At 45.9% G+C, this 20,248-nt stretch overlaps 2 protein-coding genes across 2 annotated transcripts; both read left to right on the forward strand.

The window, feature by feature from the left end:
• The first annotated feature begins 5,381 nt into the window (after positions 1-5,381).
• LOC112886872 (anthocyanin regulatory R-S protein-like) lies at positions 5,382-9,613 on the forward strand. Its single transcript, XM_025952891.1, has 8 exons — positions 5,382-5,521; positions 7,060-7,326; positions 7,414-7,510; positions 7,668-7,682; positions 7,794-7,850; positions 8,022-8,720; positions 8,884-9,312; positions 9,472-9,613. Exons 1-8 carry the CDS (start codon positions 5,382-5,384, stop codon positions 9,544-9,546), a joined length of 1,779 nt encoding a protein of 592 aa, XP_025808676.1. The 3' UTR covers positions 9,547-9,613.
• Positions 9,614-13,695: 4,082 nt separating this feature from the next.
• On the forward strand, positions 13,696-14,930 carry LOC112885527. Its single transcript, XM_025951129.1, has 2 exons — positions 13,696-14,527; positions 14,644-14,930. Exons 1-2 carry the CDS (start codon positions 13,696-13,698, stop codon positions 14,790-14,792), a joined length of 981 nt encoding a protein of 326 aa, XP_025806914.1. The 3' UTR covers positions 14,793-14,930.
• The last annotated feature ends 5,318 nt before the right edge of the window (positions 14,931-20,248 follow it).

Consider the following 20,248-nt stretch of genomic DNA (forward strand, 5'->3'; position numbering starts at 1 on the left):
TTGTCGTTGGCGCCTCCGTGACTTTCCGGCAGCCTCGTCGCGGCGCTATCAGTGACGGCGGCTGCTCATAGCTGAGCGTGCGAGAGCTCCAGGGCAGTGCGGATGCGTCGGCATCGGCGATGCCATCTCGACTTGGGCATGGCTTGCTCGACGGTCATGGCTTGGGCCTCGGGCATGGAGCTCAGGCCCTCTCGGATGGCATGAAATTGATCCGCATCGGCCGGCGGCGGCGTGGTCTTGTGACAGACCGGCACCATGGCGCCGTTCTGTCCGTCATCTTGATGTTGTCTCCCGTCCTGGTGGCCTCGCGGCGTCATCGTCGCTGCGCGACTGCGGTGGTAGCGTCGCTGCAGCTTGACCTGTACAGAAGGGATCCTGATGCGTTTACGAGCTCCAACTCAGGATGTGTCGTGGTCCAGGCGACGCAGCTTTGGCCTCCGTTCTCTAGCGTGCGACACCACGGCAGCGCAGCTCTTGCCTCTGTTCTCGAGCACCATGGCAACATGGACGGCCATGCATGTATGCGATCTGCAAAAAGCATGGAGGGGAAGTAGAGGATCAACCTACGGCGCTAATAACGATACACGATACTCTCTGAGATATGGGCCTAGGCTTGAGATAGATCTACGTAGAAAGCCTCTAGTCTGTTTAGGTCAGGGACCCCTTGAAATAACATCTCCTGTTCCGTTCGCCGGGGTGGTCGTGTTCTGGCTGACTGCAGCTCATGACAAGGGCCTCTAGAATCTTCCCGTTCTTCTAGAACCTTCTCGGATATGCCGCCTGTCTCGCAGGCTGGCCGTATATTGATACGTCCCGTATTGCTCCTGGATACGTATGCATTGGCAGCTCCAGAGAAACGTGCATGCATGTACTAGTTGCTATGCTGGTCACCACGTACCAAGCAGCAAGCCCATGCAACTAGATTAGCTTGTTTTCTTCTTTTCATGCTTCTCTTCTCTTATTGGTTTAGAGATAGCACGCATAATATGACCCATATAAATACATATATATATATATATAGTTCATTTGACCATATTTGAAGATTTGCACAAAATCTCGTGGGCTGAGTGGGCTGACGGGGAAGCCGAGCTTGTCCTGAGAGAGAGGATTGGAGGGAGAAGGTGGCCTGGGAAGTAGGAGAGGCCACGAACAAAAAAACAAGAAGGGAAAAAGGGAAAAGAGAAAGAGAGGAAGAAAGGACAATGAATCTTTTCTCCGGCTGGAAAAGAATTAAAGCTCTAAAAATGAATTCAGTCCCCAAATAAATTCGGAAAAATTCCAGGTACCCAAGAGCGTACAAACAAAATAAAATGTGTCGGCATGAATGCAAGAAACAATATACAGCCTGTGGTTCATTCATTAATTTAGGAAATAAATTAATCCTAAGCCTTACACAAGATGAACTAAAGCCAAACAAACTAAGTAAATTTTAAACTATTATGAAATCTGAAATTTAGAGTGTTACATACAATTTTCTTTTCTTGTATGCATGATCTCATCCTAGCATCATACGAAATAAAGAAAATTAACCTGTATATATGTAGATCTTGCTAAGAGCGTAGCAACTGAAATTGAGGTGGTCGTGTACGTTCAGAAAGGGAGAAATAAATAGGCAAGTACAGAGAGACAAGGCCCCGGCATCCTGAATCTGAATGTGACAGAAAGTTGGTAGCATGGACAGTAGAGACAATTAATTTCTAAGACTGAGGCTGGTAATGAAATCAAAGAGCACGGAAAACGTTGCTGCTTCTCCGGCCCAAAAATGGCTTTTGCGGCCGGTGGCACCAACGGGAAAGTGATGGCGACCGGGAGAGAGCGAAAGGGAGAGATGGCTCCCTTGGATCAATGGTAGCCAATGGTCATAGCTACTACTTGCATCCACGGACCAAGAAACGTGCGCTTTTGTTGACGGTCCGATTAGAGAAAGAAATGGAGCGCTTTCCAGGTGTGATTCTCTTTATCTCACGGCGGTGACTTTTGTCCTGTATTGAGAATGCGATGGTTTAAAGGAGGCGGCCGGTGGTACGTGCCTTTCAATTGCTCATACAAACAGTCTTTTAGGGTTAATTAGATCCATACCTTGTCCGAGTTCACTGATCTGTCATTACAATTCTTCATATTAGAACCGTATAAATTACAATTTAACAAGTCTTCGAAACATACCACTATTTACCCTTTCGATGTGTTTCTGAAAAATTTTAGATCAAAATACCCTCAGTCTTCTTCTTCCTTTAATCCCCTCTCTCCTTCATCTCCCTCCATGGCGTCCGGATCTCCGATGGCCGCCCGATTGCTAGCTCTCGCGGAGGGGAGGTCCCGCTCTCGCACGGTCATCGCGGTGGACGCCCGCGCTGGGTCCCGCGACTCTCGCGCGCGCCGCGCCCTGCGCGTCCCTCCCGCGCCGGTTGCCCCGCCCCGCGCGGCTGCTGCGCCGCCGCATGCTGCTCCCAAGCGCCCGCGCCGCGCAACATCCCGGCCCGCCCGCACGTAGCCTTGCCGGCCGCGCCGCTGGCTCCTCCTGCACCCGCTGCCTGGTCCTCCACGTCGCTGGCGCGCGCGCAGCTTGCTGCCACGCCGCCCACGCCCCTCGCGCCGCATGCCTCCCACTCCTCCGCCCGCGCGCTGCGAGCCGCTCCGCGCGCTCTCTGTTCCTCCGCTCGCGCCGCGCGCTGCGTGGTGAGAAGAGGAGAGGAGGGAGGTGCACCGCCGGGTGGTAGAGAGGGGAGAGGCCTGCGCGCCGCCACCGAGTAAGGAGAGGCGCGCCGCCGGGAGATAGAGGATGCGCCGGCGGGGTGAGGGAGAGAGACGAAGGAGAGAGGGGATCAGAGGAAGAAGAAGACTGACAGTATTTTGGTTCAAAATATTTTACAAACATATCGAACGGGTAATTAGTAGTATGTTTCGAAAAGTTGTAAAATTATAATGAAACGGTTTCAATATGATGAATTGTAACGGTAGATCAGTGAACTCGAACAACTGTAATGGTATGAATCAGAGAAACTGTCTTAGTGTAGCTGGCTGTATAGTTAGGGAAGATCTAGTAAATCAGAGTTCAAATTCTGGTTCCTCACATTTGTTCAGATAGGGTATTTAATATCTTCCTGTTGCTCACATCATTTTTAAAAAAATTATGGGTTTAAATAAATATGCATCATCTAAACATCGCATCTACCACAAGCAAAAAATTACTAGATTAAATCGAACGACCAATCTGTTAAGCAGTTAGGTCGCATAAATACATGCAACGGCCGACTTTCCAGCCATTACTCTTGTAACGCGACCAGTCACAATCAACTTGATTGACAAAACGACGACGCGACCAGTAGACTTCGCACTGCATACGAAATGTAAGTCGTTGCACACCTTACAAACAATTTTCGTTTCACTTTTCCATTTTACCAGTACTCCTCAGTTGTCCTAGCTAGTTAGTGAGAGCGTCTGTACAAAAATAAATTTAAGTTAAAATAACTATAGGACTGTTTGGATGGACTAAAGTTAAGTGCTAAATTTTAGCGCATATCAGCACTCATACTCTTGGTAAAATTGTAAGTCTTAGCTAAATTTTAGCTCATCCTATTAGCACTTCCGTTTATATAAATTAGTGCTAAAGTTTAGCACTTTTGGATATTAGGACTTAGATTCAAACACGCTCTTTATATACACCCTCGATTCACAACTATTATATATTCAGCATGGCCCGCAGGCCGCAGGGAAACTCCCAATCTAAAACCGCAAACCCTAACCCTGAATTCCCATCCTAATTCAGTTTCTAGTACAATCTTAGATGATTGATGGGTAAACAAGATATCAGTCGATTGAAGAGCAGTAAATCTCTAAAAGAAGCCAATATGCAAAAGACTAAGAAATTTGTGGAGGGCAAATAATTGCACGCATGAATCGATCCAAAGTGACGCTCGCCCCACCCGTGCACCTTGTCGTTATTCTTGATAGCCAACGCCGTCTCCTGCCGCGCGCGAGACGCCATGATCACGACGTCTCGCCGCACTCACCTAAAAGTAGTATTAAATAGGCGTGGAGGAGCCTTGCCCACGACGACGACTCCACCAACTTGACGCGCAAAGCGTCGCACTCAGAGGCTGTTTGCTCTGTGACCTAGGGCGTCGTACCGTGCCTAAGGTGCGGTGGCCGATTCGGCCGCCATACCTGCGGCGCGGGATGTGCAGTGTGGTGTGGCGCCGTAGACCAGAAACCAAACAGCCTCTCAATACGTGTATAGTATACCCTGGAGCTGTGTCACTGTCCATCGCTCGGATACATACGCGTAAATAGTTTTCTTTAAAACACTTCCTGTTAGACCTTTTTCTCTAGAGCTTTTAATTTCTTTATGGACTTCTGAGAAAAAAAAGCCAAAATTAGTGTCACTTGAATTAGGTACCTAAGATACCCAAAGATTAGAACTTTTAGTACTTCACTCTCTCATCTTATAAACAGCGGCACCTCTTGTTATCTTTGCAATAATATAGTAAAAAACTATTTTTATTTTATTAGTTGTACCTTTGTTACGCAAACCGATATGTGCTCGCCCAATTGACCATAGGGATCTATGGCTATGAGAACCCCTAACTGCAAGGGAACATCCTCACTTGCGCCACTAGGCCATTGGCCCATCCTAAAAAGGACGTACTTCATGCATTGTTAGGCTATGCATGTGCCAATAATGCAAATATAGCTTGACCCTACTCCCCAAATATTATAGGTTTATAGGTACATTATTAGGAGAAATATGGTTATGGTGTGCAACTGTTAATATGAATAATTTAGTCGACTAAGAGCAACGGCCATATCGAATAGGATAAATCGACCCCACATTTGCTTCCATACTTATACATTAATCTAAATAGAAATCGTATATTAGTACCATAGAAATTGTAAAGCAAATACGAAATTTATAGTAAATTCACATTGCCTCGGATCCGTATCAAATGTCGAAAATGGAAGTAACTCCTTTAGCTAGACCCTTGCTAGAGACAATATGTGTAATTAAAGATGACAATGACGTATCCATATATGGGAATCCCCATGTGGCAACTTTGGTGTACTATATGTTCCCGGCAATACCAACCAGGGTAGTATATGATTGATTGGGGCAGCAAAAAGTCATGGGCCTAGCCCCTTCCATATGTCCTTCCAAAATTAATGCCTGCCGCGCATGCGTCACTATCTTGCCTGGCTACTTGGGCTTCTGTAGATCTTTCATTTCAAGATTCATGGCATATAACACATGTGTGTTTTTCTCTCCCGGAGCTCTTGGCTCAGTCTATGCTGGTTGGGTAAGCTGGGCAACATTTCCTCGATCTTATTACCTTGTTTGATCTTCCATATTTCTTGCTGCTGCGCGAGCGAAGCGAAAGAGAGTGGCGATGGCGCCATCAGCTTCTCCAGTTCAGGAAGAACCACAGCCTGGGAATGAGCAGTTCAGGAACCACCTTGCTGCAGCAGTGAGGAGCATCAGCTGGGTTTACGCCATCTTTTGGTCAGTTTCAAGCACTGGCCCAGCAGGGTAAGGGATTCTACATATTGTATGTTTATCGAATCTTGATAGAGGATAGATCGCCTAAAGTAACTTTCTAGTGATGTACAGGATTACACTCATACTTAGCGATAGAAATTCCATTTGCCTTTCAGTGACATGTTTTCTGACCATGTGCCAACATTTTTTAAAACAAATGTTGTATGCGATCGCAGAGGCCCGAAACTATTCCATAAAAAGATCAACATTTGACAACTTACGTGCGTTGTTCTTTTTAGGTAATGATGTGTTGTTTCTAGGAGTAGTGTTAAAGTTGCAGTCAATCTTACTAAAGTAGCTATAGGTATCACATATGTGGAATTGTAACTTAACTTAGACTTATTTTAGATCATTAGAGGTAACAAATTTTTAGGTCGATCAAAATCCTAAATATTTTTGCGATCTCATTTCTTAGGTCATAATCTTTTCTTTCATTTTACCTAATACCTCCCATGCCTCTAAAGCAGCTGGAAGAGCTGCTTGGTGATTGAGCCACGTCAATAAAAAAACACTGCCGTCTATGTTATATCCAATGGTCAAAAGATGCTCAAAGACCATGCTAAATAAGTTCACGTACGTGGTAATGTGAGTAATGACTTCTAAGGGAAGTAAGGGACTGTAGAAAACATCTAGGGTTAATGTCTAACACTGTGAAAGAATATGACCCCTAAGTGGGCCATGTATTGTTAATCGGTTTTGGACTTTTTTATCCCAGTATTCTCTATTGGAACTAACAGAGGATCCTAATGATGCCAGAGTATGTATAAACAAATTTTGTACGAATAGTAACAGATAGTTAATGTAGGAAAACGATGTAGCTGATATATTTTGAGCGAAGGGACTAGCAGCATTCTACTAAAGTAATAAATTCCTGATAATGTGTCAACATACAGGCTAACAAAGACCGGTACTATAAACCAGAAAGGACAATTCAGTACCAAAATCCTCCCATCTTTTCCAACAATCCAACATTCTTCTAATTGACTGATTGTATATATTGTTCTTAGTTAAATACCCCCTCCAGTCATGAATAAATGATGTTTTGCGCATTGACATGGTTTTCAAAGTAAAGCTCTAGTCACTAATTCTTTTTACAATATATTTGTAAGTTGTAACACAAAGCAAAACTGTGCTACATTGAAACCATTTCTCAGTAAAAATCTGCACATCATTTTCAAATTAATATCGACATTTATATATAAACTGTAACTTGTAACCAAAATTTGGACTCTCCGCGACTTCAGGCAACCAAAAAGACACTTATTTGTAAGTGGGTGGACTATATTGTAAAGTACCATGGTTTAATAATTTCTCATTTCTTGTGAAAGGGGGTTAGATTATTATATTGATGAAAAAAATAGCTTACATCCCCAAGTTAGCCTGAAATTCAACAAAATTACAAACAAAACACAAACGTACAACTCCTGTTCCATTTTTTCTACATGTCCAGAGCCACCGCCACTTCCGAGTTGCCGCGCTAACGCATCCTTACTATAATGATGAGGAGCTCAAATAAACTTGTGGCGCAGGGTCCTGACATGGAAGGACGGGTTCTACAACGGCGACGTGAAGACGAGGAAGGTAACCACCTCGACCTCGGAGATGACGGCCGACCAGCTCGCCCTGCAGCGAAGCGAGCAGCTCCGGGAGCTCTACGATTCCCTTCAGCTCTCCGGCGGCGACCGCCACCGCGCGAGGCCACCGCGGCCCGCCGCGGCGCTGTCGCCGGAGGACCTCGGCGACACCGAGTGGTTCTACGTGGTCTGCATGACCTACGCCTTCCGGCCTGGCCAAGGGTACGTCGTCCTGAACTCCTGTGTGTCGGCATGCCGTCCCTCGACATGAACCACTGCACTGATGATCGAGAGCACGCATGCCGTCAGGTTGCCGGGCAAGAGCTTGGCGAGGAATGAGCACGTCTGGCTGCGCAACGCCCACCTCGCCGACAGCAAAACCTTCCCCCGCGCGCTGCTGGCAAAGGTATATGCTGTATGTCTCCCTGTGTTCTTCCACGAGTGAAACCAAATAAAGTTATCATATTTATGTTGCAATTTTTAGATCACTAACTGACTTGGTTCTTGGTTATCTGGTGCTACGAACCACTGTATGTGATCATGTATGGGTTTGTTGCACGCAGAGTGCGTCCATTCAGGTACATAAAGCTCTTCATGGATGAACTGATTTGCAGACTCAGGGTAGGTTTTGTGCCTAATTTGCAGGTTTCTGACTACTCCATACGTCTTTGTTCTTCTTTTCATCACAGACAATCGTCTGCATCCCCCTTATGGATGGTGTGCTTGAGCTGGGGACCACTGATTCTGTAAGTTCATTCGCCGTATCTGAACGCATACATATGAAGTTATGAACTACCATCTGAAATTCTGAATGACAACATGAAGTTGCAACTTACAAAGTTTTTGTGTGCATCTTGTGTTTCCGATGGCTGTCAAATAAAAAGCATTTTTTTCACCAAATTAAGTGCTACTGCCAGGTCTTGGAGGACCCTGATCTGGCCAACCGCGCCACCACGCCTTTCCGTGAGCTGCAGTTCCCGGCGTGCACGGAGGAGCCGAACTCCAGCCCATCAGTTGACGAAACCAGAGAAGCCTCGGACATCATTGTATTCGAGGACGTCGATCACAATGCAGCCATGGAACCAATGATCTCCGAGGGGCACGAGCGAGGCAAATTCTTCACTACTGAGTGTCTGCCCGATGCCAACTTCGAGGAAGTCACCATGGAGATCGACGAGCTCTACAACAACTTCTGCGAGGGACTGGACGTGCAGCTTCTTGAGGATGATTGGATCAGCATCGACGGCCTCCTCGAAGCTCCCCCTTCTCTTGAGCCGGCGCCCGAGGCGGCTACCGACGATGGCGATGGTGATCACACTTTGAGCAAGCCTGTTGATGGCTCTCGCTTCTTGTCAAGTTTCAAAGCGTGGACGAGACCGGAATCCGACCGAGCAGCAGCGCCGGCCACAGCAGGAGCGCCACAGAAGATGCTGAAGAAAGTGGTGTCCGGCGGAGCTTGGTGGGCGAGCAATGGCGGTGACGAGAGCACGGCGTGGAGGACAGCAACCCAGGAAAGTGGCATCACCAAGAGCCACGTCATGTCGGAGAGGAGGCGCCGGGAGAAGCTCAACGAGATGTTCCTCGTTCTCAAGTCATTGATTCCATCCACCCGTAAGGTGAGTAACGCAAGTGTGTAGCCATTGGTTTCGTCAGAAAAAAAAAAGAATGCTCCGTCAGAGATATTACGGCATTTAGATGGAGGCAGCTTCTGCCGGTTCGTTTCATAAAAAGTAGTATAATATCCTCCTACCAGCTGGGACTTCACAAACGTTGCTGCAGGTGGACAAAGCATCCATCCTTGCCGAAACCATAGCCTACCTCAGAGAGCTCGAGCGAAGGGTACAAGAGCTGGAATCCAGCAAGGAGCTCAGCACCCCACGCCCTGCAGCAGGCGCGCTGAGGCACCATGACGCTGAGGTCGTCGGAACTAGGAAGGCCGCCTCCGGTGGCGCCAAGAGGAAGAAGAAGGGCTCGGAGCTCGACGCCGGCGATCGGCAGATGGAGCGGCACTATGTTGGCTCCAGTGGTGGCCCGAGCAACGTCAGCATCGCAGTTGCGGACAAGGAGGTGCTCCTGGACGTGCAGTGCCGGTGGAAGGAGCGGCTGATGGCGCGGGTGTTCGATGCCGTCAAGAGCCTCCATCTGAACATTGTCTCGGTTCAGTCGTCCACGCTGGATGGCCTTATGGGACTGAAGGTACGAGCTCAGGTATGCATGTCTCGTTGCGTCGCACGCAGCAAGAGAGAGGGTAGTTGTAGCTAGCGATGCAGCATTATTGTTCAATTTCTATTGATCACGGAAGCCCGTCTTCAGAAAGCTATAAACTTTGATTTACTGACCGATGTTGTTGGGGAATTGTTGTTGCAGTTTGCCAGTTCTGCTGCCGTTGCGCCTGGGATGATCATAGAAGCTCTTCAGGAAGCTATAAGCAGCAGGACTTGAAGGGACGTCACAAAATGTTGTAGTCGTCTTCGTCTCATGTACCAGTGATGCATCATATATCATGATTGACCCGTTTGATTGTACATACATAGCTTCATTTGTTGAAGATGTAACGGTGAAGCACTTTTTTAAGCTATTACTAGCCACCATGCCCGCGCTTCGCTGCTGCTGGTGTCACACCCGGTTTTTAAAATAAAACCGTATGCATCATAGCAGGATCAAGTTCTTTATATATAGCGACATCATAATGGAATAATGAGCAACAATATCATGAAAAGAAGACTTGCAAAGACTAAAAATCTATCAAAGATGTACAGCTATATCCTGAAAACAACAGCTCCACACTTCACAGGCAATTGGATTGGGGTTGCGTACACCTAGAACTCAACAACATCTTCAAAAAACTTCACAACAACTTTATCTTCTGAGCAGTGTTGATTTAGCAAGTGTGAGAATAGTTATGGTTGGTACTCAGCAAATATATTAGAAAAATAAATGACATGCAAAACTTAAACCAAGGATAAAGGCTAGCTGAATAAAGCGGTAAGCATTTTAATGAACAGTTAAACATTAATAATATTTTTACTAAGCCATGAATGAATATTGCCTACATTTATGAAATAAAGAGATAAGTGAGTAATAAATAAACTTGGAACAATGAACAACTGAATTATATTATAGATTCAATTTAGTTAAGTCATGTGAGAGTCCAGACCGCTCTAAACCGTGAGTACGGCTGATATATCAGTTTTACACTCTACAAAAGTTGCACATTTTACCTACAAGTCGTGTTACCCGTCATACGGTGTTGATCAGGCACTATCATCAAACTTCCGAGGTATGACTGCATGCATACACTACAAAGCCTTTACAAAGACTCCTTAACAAGTAGTAGCCCGTTAAGGTTTCAGCCGCTAGGCGAGTGCATCCTCCGCCAAAGCGAGTGTACCCCGTAGGCGTACCAACCCCTTTGGCAGGCCGAGTACCCCTCTTGAACCTAGTACTCCTTCTTGCGCCTTTCGATAAGCTACTAACAAGTTAGAGAAATCTAATTAATTAGTCAAGACCAGAGATATATAGTTCATGTGATTGTAATGTTTTCCCAGGTCGTCGCTCCATGATTTAAATTAATTATCATCATCAGTTCACCATAGTGGTTCCAAAATATAAATCACGTATCAAGTGTTGTTTTTATAAACCACCCGAAACCATATTTTAGCAACTAAAAGAACTACCGATTATTTAAAATAAATAACCCAGCTTCAAAGACATGGATCATAAATAGGGATAAAGTAGGAACCCGTCAAGTTAATGCATGCAAGCGTAAAGTAAATAAAGATTATTAGGACGAAATATGATCAAGGAATATACTTGTCTTTATTCCAAATAATAGCTGCTCAGAGTCTTTAATTCTTGCTCCTGCAACTCTTCATCTTCAGAGCTCTTTAACTATATTCTTTCTACTTGCGACAAGCATCGGCACAAGCATATAACAAACAAGTAAACAAGCACAACTAAGAACAGAGCATCAAATGAAAAACATTAAAAGAGCATACTAAATAATAGAGCTTAAAGCTACGATCGGAGAGCGCAAGAAACACCAAAAATAGAGTCACGGTTGAAAAGATACAGCTATCGGAAAATTTGCATTTTAAGAGAAAAATCTATAAGCTGAATTCATTTTAATTAAGACGCATATGAAGGATATTTGAAAGAAACGCCCAGATTACAATTAACTCCTATTAATTTATATTTGTAAGATACGAGATAAACTTAGTCACATATTATTTATCAGGTTCCACTATAAATTATGTCAATTAATTGTTTAACTAGCAAATTAAACATGTAAGAACATCCAGCGTAAAACTTATCATCCCAGTTTGAGCTAAACAAGTTATTAAAAAATACATTTATGTTGGTATCAATCAATTTAATATTAATTATGAAAGCCGAGTTAGAACTCTAATTAGCTTTTAATTTGAAAAGCTAGTTAAAATAGATATTAATTAAATTAATTCTAAATTTAATTATAAAATAGGAATTACGATACAACAGCGCTATAAAATTTACTATAGCTCACGCTTAAATAAAGCTAACACAACGAGAGCTAACTAAAACGGAGCTAAAATGTGAAAACTGTGCTAGAAACAATGTTGTAGGGATCTATTTGCGATTAACCAAAACCGAGAAGGGTGTAAGAGTTGCAAGACACTACAAATAGTGCTCACAAAAAGAACAAAGTTAAGGGTCAGATCTGAGAAAGGGTTCGGCTGGGACTTATGTGCAGATCTCTAATAGATATAGGGGGTTATCAGCGAAAACAGCAAGACACAAGAAAACATACAGAAATTACAGATTTCTATAGGGGGTTCTTGGCGAAACCTGTAGAACTCATTGCCATGGCGGACAGGGTGGCGGCTATTGTTCCTGGAGTTTGAGCACACGGGAGGCCATGGCGAGATGGGGAAAAGAGAGAGAGGGAGGAGGGGAACTCGTTTGAGGGCTTACCCATGGCGGATGGGGATGGAGCTTGCTGGATTTTGGTCGGAAACAGGAAGCAGGCGGCAGCGGCCCGGTCTGCTCCATGGGCGGCGACGCTCAGCGACTGGACGACGACGAGATAGGGCGGGGAAGGTGCTGTTCGGCGTGGAGAAGCGTGTGTCGCGTCGATTCGCTTGCTCGCCCGACGGTCGCGGCAAATCGGAGTCGGAGGGGTGTGACGGCTTTCTGCTCGTGCAGGCCCTTCGGGCGTTCCGCGCCCGAGCTCGTCAGGTGGTAGAACGTCGACGAGGAGGGGCAGACGGGGTGCGGAACGACAAGGAGATGCCCGTGCTGGTGGCGACTTGCGCCGGCGTGGCTCGAGGCGGCCGGAATCGCACAGTCATCGGCTGTGCGGCGGCGGTCGGTCTGGCCGAGCAGCTCCGCAGCGTCGGCGGTGTTGGAATATTAGGTTCTAGCCCATGTAAATCCAAATAATTCCTGTAAAATCTCAAAGGCCCATTAGTGCATAGGTGCATGGCAACAAGTTAGTCCCACCTTGCTAGTGGAGGTGGAGGGAACCTAACTTAAATAGTTGGATGCTCTCCATACTCTTGCAAGTGTGTGTGAGAGGAAGAAGGAAGAACACGCGCGCGCTCGCTCGCCTCGCCGGGCCGGGCCGGGCTCGGGCGAAGGGCGCGCGCACGCGACGTGCGCGTGAATGGTCCGCCAAAATCCGGGTCTAACCCTTGCGGACATGCGGCTTCTTTTTGCCGATCGGCTCTCTCCGGTCTCGGGCGGGCGAAAGAGCCGATTGTTCTTCGGTCTCGGGCGAACTGCTACGGCTGTAAAAGAACCGATCATTCCCATGATCGGCTCTTCAGACTCGGGTGAAAGAGCCGATTGTTTCCTATGAATCGGCTCTCCAGTCTCGGGTAAAAGGCTGTAGAAAGCCCGGCGGCTTCCTTCCTTTTGCCACTTTGAATCTGTTACGGATTTCACGCGCGGATTTTTGGGACTCGTAACCGACTAGATTTTGGGACGCCAAAACCCTAGCAGTTCTCCTAATAAATACGCGCGGGTGCCGGAACAGATAATACGAACAACGTAGAGAAAAACCTACAACGCACAACACGCCTCAACCTGCCTGTTGTGCCGCCGCGTACACTACTTCATCCCGTTCGTCGGCGTGCACCGGCGATCGGGAGAGCAGGTCTCCGGAACCTCGTCCTCAGCGATCCTGCACCGGGAGAGGGCGAATAAGGTTTTTGGGAAGCGCTCTGCGCGACTGCTCGAACACTTCCACATCGGCTCTGCATCCTCGTCGCCACGGCTCGTCTACCTCTTCGTCAGTGGGGCGCGACTCGGCGTCGTCAAGCGCGCGGAGGTGCTGATCATCGCCGTCGTCATCTTTGCCTGGTTATTCCAGTCACGCAAAACACGTACGACTTTCTGTTCCTAACTATGCTTTTCATACCTAGTATGATTTGGTTAGGATTGATATTGCTGCTGCAATATATTATCTTCTATCATGTTATGAGCATGTTTAGATCTATACGTTTTCTGTACACAATTTTCATCGTGGTCATGATTTATCTTCGGATTAATTTAAAACTGAAACTCTTATTATTTCCATCAATCCAAAAATCTTATTATAGGAATTTCAGTTTCATGGCTGGATTTGTTAATGCTCTGAGGCCTAAGAAGTTCTCTGGCGAGCACTTCAAGAGATGGCAAACGAGAGTGATTTTGTGGCTCTCTGCCATGAACGTGCTGTGGGTGTCCAAGGGCAAACCTGAGGGGCCTCTTACCCCTGATCAGGAGAAGGCCTTTACCGAGGCCAACACACTTTTTGTGGGCGTTGTGATCGGTACACTTGTAGATCGTCTACAGGATGTGTACCTACATCACACAGACGCTAAAAAGTTGTGGGACGCCCTGGAAGCCGATTATGGCGGCACAGATGCTGGCGCTGAGCTGTACATCATGGAGCAGTACCATGACTACAAGATGACCGATGAGAAATCTGTAGTCGTGCAGGCTCATGAGATACAGTGCATGGCCAAAGAGCTTGAGCACCTCAAGATCAACCTACCCGACAAGTTTGTGGCTGGTGGCATTATTGCCAAGCTACCTCCTTCATGGAGGGATTTTGCCACTACTCTCAAACACAAGAGGATAGAGATATCAGTGTCTGATCTGATAGCATCTCTTGATGTTGAGGAGAAAGCTCGGGCCAAGGATGGGCGATCTAAGGCTGCTGAGGGCCAGACTAGTGTCAACATGGTGCAAAAGTCTTATGGCAAAGGCAAGGGCAAGGGAAAGAAGACCAAGCCGCAGCCTACAACTACTTTCAAGAAGAAGAAATTTAAGGAAGGTCAAGGCTGTTTTGTGTGTGGATCTACTGATCATTGGGTAAAGAAGTGCCCACACCGCAAAGGAAGAAAGCCTTCACCTGAGCAGAAGACTGTGAACACGGTCACCATGGCTGGAGTGGAAACCAGTGGGTATAATTCTATACCTTCGGTTTTTTCAGTGTTTCAATCTACTAGTTGGTGGCTTGATACTGGTGCAAATGTTCATGTGTGTTCTGATGCTACCTTGTTTTCTTCTTACCAGACCGCTCGGGATTCTACCGTGATGATGGGCAATGGGTCGCATGCTACTGTTCATGGTGTTGGCATGGTCGATCTGAAACTTACTTCGGGAAAGATCGTGCAGCTGAAGAACGTGCAGCATGTCCCTACTATCGGCAAGAATCTAGTTAGTGGATCCCTTCTGTGTAGGGATGGTTTTAAAGTAGTGATTGAGTCCAATAAATTTGTCGTGTCTAAGTGTGGACAATTTATCGGTAAAGGCTATGAGTGCGGAGGCTTGTTCCGTTTTTCAGTCTCAGATTACTGCAATAAGTCTGTAAACTTAATTTCGGATGGAATAAATGAGAGCGATGCATCTGTTTGGCACTCGCGTTTATGTCATCTGAATTTTGGCTCTATGTTTCGACTTTCCACCATGAGTTTAATTCCGAATTTTTTCATAGTTAAAGGTTCTAAGTGCCATAGTTGCGTGCAGTCTAAGCAACCTCGAAAACCTCACAAGGTAGCAGAGGAGAGACATTTGGCACCTCTAGAACTCGTCCATTCAGATATCTGTGAGATGAATGGAGTGTTAACAGAAGGTGGAAAAAGATATTTCATGACTTTGATTGACGATGCAACTAGATTTTGCTATGTGTACTTGCTGAAAACGAAAGATGAGGCACTTAACTGCTTTAAAATCTATAAGGCTGAACTAGAAACCCAGCTTGAGAAAAAGATCAAACGACTTAGGTCCGATCGAGGAGGTGAATATTTCTCTAATGATTTTGACTTATTCTGTGCGGAACATGGCATTATTCACGAGAGGACGCCTCCCTATTCACCCGAATCAAACGGGGTTGCCGAAAGGAAGAATCGCATGTTGTCTGACTTGGTTAACGCCATGTTAGACACCGCTGGATTATCTAAGGCATGGTGGAGGGAGGCAGTATTGACTGCATGTCATGTCCTGAATAGAGTTCTCATGAAGAATAAGGAAAAGACTCCTTACGAAGAGTGGATTGGGAGAAGACCTTCACTCTCTTACTTGCGCACTTGGGGTTGTTTGGCCAAGGTGAATGTGCCAATCAACAAGAAGCGCAAGTTGGGACCTAAAACTGTGGATTGTATCTTTTTGGGTTATGCACATCATAGCGTTGCTTATAGATTTCTAGTAGTTAAATCTGAGGTGCCTGATATGCTTGTAAATTCTCTGCTTGAGTCTCGTGATGCAACTTTCTTTGAGAATATTTTTCCTATGAAAGCCACGCATGCTATATGTTCATTACCTCTAAATGAAACAGTGAATACAACTCCCAAATCTGTTGATTTTTCTGAACATGATGAACACACACTTGAATCAAATCATGAGGAGATTCACAGTGATGCTCCTAGGAGGAGCAAGAGACAAAAGACTGTGAAGTCTTTTGGTGATGATTTCACTGTATATCTTATAGATAATTCTCCCAAAACAATTTCTGAGGCATTCTCATCTCCTGATGCGGATGATTGGAAAGAAGCTGTCCGTAGCGAGATGGACTCCATTCTCTCCAATGGAACTTGGGAGCTGGTCGAAAGACCGTACAGTTGCAAACCGGTGGGTTGCAAGTGGGTGTTCAAGAAGAAGCTTAAGCCTGATGGTACTATTGACAAGTACAAGGCTAGTCTTGTGGCTAAGGGTTATACCCAGAAAGAAGGTGAAGATTTCTTTGATACTTACTCACCTGTTGCGAGATTGACCACTATTCGTGTGCTACTCTCCCTGGCTGCCTCGCATGGTCTTCTCATCCATCAGATGGATGTTAAGACAGCTTTCCTCAACGGAGAGCTGGAAGAGGAAATCTACATGACACAGCCTGATGGGTTTGTAGTAGAGGGTCATGAGAACAAGGTGTGCAAGTTGTATAAATCTTTGTATGGCCTGAAGCAAGCACCTAAGCAATGGCATGAGAAATTCAACTTAACACTCATATCAGCAGGCTTTAGTGTCAATGAGGCTGATCGATGTGTGTATTACCGCTATGGTGGGGGTCAAGGAGTTATATTGTGTTTGTATGTCGATGACATACTGATTTTTGGCACTAGTCTTGATATGATCAACGAGGTCAAGATATTCTTGTGTCGAAACTTTGATATGAAAGATCTTGGTGAGGCTGATGTTATTCTCAACATCAAGCTGATCAAGGGAGAGAACGGGATTACTCTTTCGCAATCCCATTATGTGGAGAAAATGTTGAATCGTTTTGGCTATAAGGATAGCAAATCTAGTCCAACTCCCTATGATCCGAGCCTGATCATTCGAAAGAACAAAAGAATTGGCAGAGACCAATTGAGATATTCACAGATAATTGGCTCACTCATGTATCCTGCGAGTGCAACGAGGCCTGACATCTCTTTTGCTGTTAGCAAGTTGAGCCGGTTTACTAGTAATCCGGGAGATGATCACTGGCGTGCGCTTGAGCGAGTAATGCACTACTTGGTGGGTACTGTGGAATATGGGATTCACTATTCCGGTTTTCCTACAGTACTGGAAGGATACAGTGATGCTAATTGGATATCGGATCTAGATGAGCTGTATGCCACTAGTGGATACGTCTTCACTTTTGGCGGTGCTGCTGTTTCATGGAAATCATGCAAACGGACGATCCTGACGAGATCTACTATGGAAGCAGAACTCACAGCACTAGATACAACTACAGTGGAAGCCGATTGGCTTCGTGAGCTCTTGATGGACTTACCTATTGTCGAGAAACCATTACCGGCAATAATGATGAACTGTGACAATCAAACTGTGATTGTCAAGGTAGACAGTTCAAAGGACAATATGAAGTCTTCAAGACATATCAAGAGACGGTTAAAATCAGTCAGAAAAATGAGAAACTCCGGAGTTATCACTGTGGGTTATGTCCACACTGAAAAAAATCTGGCTGATCCGTTTACCAAGGGGCTGTCACGTAATGTGATAGACAATGCATCCAAGGAGATGGGTCTGAGACCTGTATAAGCTATTCCCTAGCGGTAACCCAACCTATGTGATCGGAGATCCCGTGAATTAGGATCTGGGAAGAACAAGCTAGAGGTTAGCATGAGAGTAAACTTTTATACTCACTCGAGAAGGATGCAATACTCTCGATTACTGCATGGCAGGTTGGCATTGGCCTTAATGTATTCTGTTGGCTTTAATTAGCAAAGACGTTATCCTGCAGAACGTTCTTGAAAGAATACACCTATGTGAGCCCGACTGTTGGACGGTCGCAGTCTGTGAGATTCAGGTAATCTCTATTAAGCTCATGAAGAGACCAGGGAGTACGACCGATATGCTCCAACCGCGAAGTAGGCTACTGGAGGTCAAGTATCAGTTTGACTGTAAGTGAAACTTATTTGCACAAAACTTGCAATTCAAGCCTTAGTCCATTGTTCAAGTTGTGAATAAGTGTAACTTGCTGTTCTAGATGGAAGTTCAACTTAACAGTCTCCATTGAAACACTGGTATATCAAACAACAGTGGGTTGAGGCAAAGTCATAATGAGACTTTGAGATCTGGTGGGGGATTGTTGGAATATTTGGGTCTAGCCCATGTAAATCCAAATAATTCCTGTAAAATCTCAAAGGCCCATTAGTGCATAGGTGCATGGCAACAAGTTAGTCCCACCTTGCTAGTGGAGGTGGAGGGAACCTAACTTAAATAGTTGGATGCTCTCCATACTCTTGCAAGTGTGTGTGAGAGGAAGAAGGAAGAACACACGCGCGCGCTCGCTCGCCTCGCCGGGCCGGGCCGGGCTCGGGCTCGGGCTCGGGCGAAGGGCGCGCGCACGCGACGTGCGCGTGAATGGTCCGCCAAATCCGGGTCTAACCCTTGCGGACATGCGGCTTCTTTTTGCCGATCGGCTCTCTCCGGTCTCGGGCGGGCGAAAGAGCCGATTGTTCTTCGGTCTCGGGCGAACTGCTACGGCTGTAAAAGAACCGATCATTCCCATGATCGGCTCTTCAGACTCGGGCGAAAGAGCCGATTGTTTCCTATGAATCGGCTCTCCAGTCTCGGGTAAAAGGCTGTAGAAAGCCCGGCGGCTTCCTTCCTTTTGCCACTTTGAATCTGTTACGGATTTCACGCGCGGATTTTTGGGACTCGTAACCGACTAGGTTTTGGGACGCCAAAACCCTAGCAGTTCTCCTAATAAATACGCGCGGGTGCCGGAACAGATAATACGAACAACGTAGAGAAAAACCTACAACGCACAACACGCCTCAACCTGCCTGTTGCGCCGCCGCGTACACTACTTCATCCCGTTCGTCGGCGTGCACCGGCGATCGGGAGAGCAGGTCTCCGGAACCTCGTCCTCAGCGATCCTGCACCGGGAGAGGGCGAATAAGGTTTTTGGGAAGCGCTCTGCGCGACTGCTCGAACACTTCCACATCGGCTCTGCATCCTCATCGCCACGGCTCGTCTACCTCTTCGTCAGTGGGGCGCGACTCGGCGTCGTCAAGTGCGCGGAGGTGCTGATCATCGCCGTCGTCATCTTTGCCTGGTTATTCCAGTCACGCAAAACACGTACGACTTTCTGTTCCTAACTATGCTTTTCATACCTAGTATGATTTGGTTAGGATTGATATTGCTGCTGCAATATATTATCTTCTATCATGTTATGAGCATGTTTAGATCTATACGTTTTCTGTACACAATTTTCATCGTGGTCATGATTTATCTTCGGATTAATTTAAAACTGAAACTCTTATTGTTTCCAACAGGCGGTGCGTCGCGCGAGCGAGAGGGCGAGGCAGCGCTGGCGGCAGGAGGGTGCGGGGGTAGGGCACCACGACGTGTGCGCTCGGTTCAAGAAGGGCCCGGCTGGCCTGGGCGTCCGTGCCCGGGTCAGGTGCGGCCGGGGTCCAATTCGGTCGGACACCGAGCCCTGTTGGTGGCGTGCGACAGGGAGAGAGCAGGGGGAAAACACGGGTGAAGGAAAAATAAAGAATTAAGGAAAAGGAAAAAGGATTAGGGAAAAGGAAAAATAGAGAAAGCTTAAGAAAATAGAGAATAAATACACCCAAAATCTGGAAAATTCTCAAGAAAATTTGAATGATGGATAAATTTATTCAAAAAGGCATTCACAACCTAAAATGGAAATTTTAGGGTGTGACAGCTGGTCAACTGGCATACCATCAAATAGTAATTATCAAAACTACATCGTTAGGATCGAATGAATAGTTCACATTTTATGAACACACATCCGTCAAGAGGAACTTAGAGTATACATATGCTAACGTGATGTGGTTCTATCTAAATTATAAATGAATGTATCGGGTTAGTTGTAGAAAAACTCGTCTTTCTAGATTATATCCGTGGAATATCTAAATCATCTAAAAACTTGAGATATAATTTTACCATTTTACCCTGTATTTGCATTTATCTTTTATGCCTATTCTGCTTCTTGAAGTTTCGCATAACTATCATTTCCAGCAAGAAAAAAGGGAGATGATTTTGATGTAGGCAATATAAATAATTGTTCTGTCCAAATCCGTTCTCTGATAACCCCCTCAACTTACTCAATGAACAATCATATTTTTTTACAGAGCACCATCAACAATAAAAACCACTGTATAAAGAATATGGTCGATATTTCACAATATTACCTCTTCCTTGTATCGAC

Source organism: Panicum hallii, chromosome 3, assembly GCF_002211085.1.
Source record: "Panicum hallii strain FIL2 chromosome 3, PHallii_v3.1, whole genome shotgun sequence".
NCBI lineage: Eukaryota > Viridiplantae > Streptophyta > Magnoliopsida > Poales > Poaceae > Panicum > Panicum hallii.

What these genes read in the sequence shown, in the direction of transcription:
- LOC112886872 (XM_025952891.1), top strand. Translation starts at nt 5,382, where the DNA reads ATGGCGCCATCAGCTTCTCCAGTTCAGGAAGAACCACAGCCTGGGAAT. An exon ending in TCAAGCACTGGCCCAGCAGG is followed by an intron (nt 5,522 to 7,059) that starts GTAAGGGATTCT and finishes CTTGTGGCGCAG; the next exon opens with GGTCCTGACATGGAAGGACG. An exon ending in GCCTTCCGGCCTGGCCAAGG is followed by an intron (nt 7,327 to 7,413) that starts GTACGTCGTCCT and finishes GCATGCCGTCAG; the next exon opens with GTTGCCGGGCAAGAGCTTGG.
- LOC112885527 (XM_025951129.1), top strand. Translation starts at nt 13,696, where the DNA reads ATGGCTGGATTTGTTAATGCTCTGAGGCCTAAGAAGTTCTCTGGCGAG. An exon ending in CATGGCTGGAGTGGAAACCA is followed by an intron (nt 14,528 to 14,643) that starts GTGGGTATAATT and finishes TCTTCTTACCAG; the next exon opens with ACCGCTCGGGATTCTACCGT.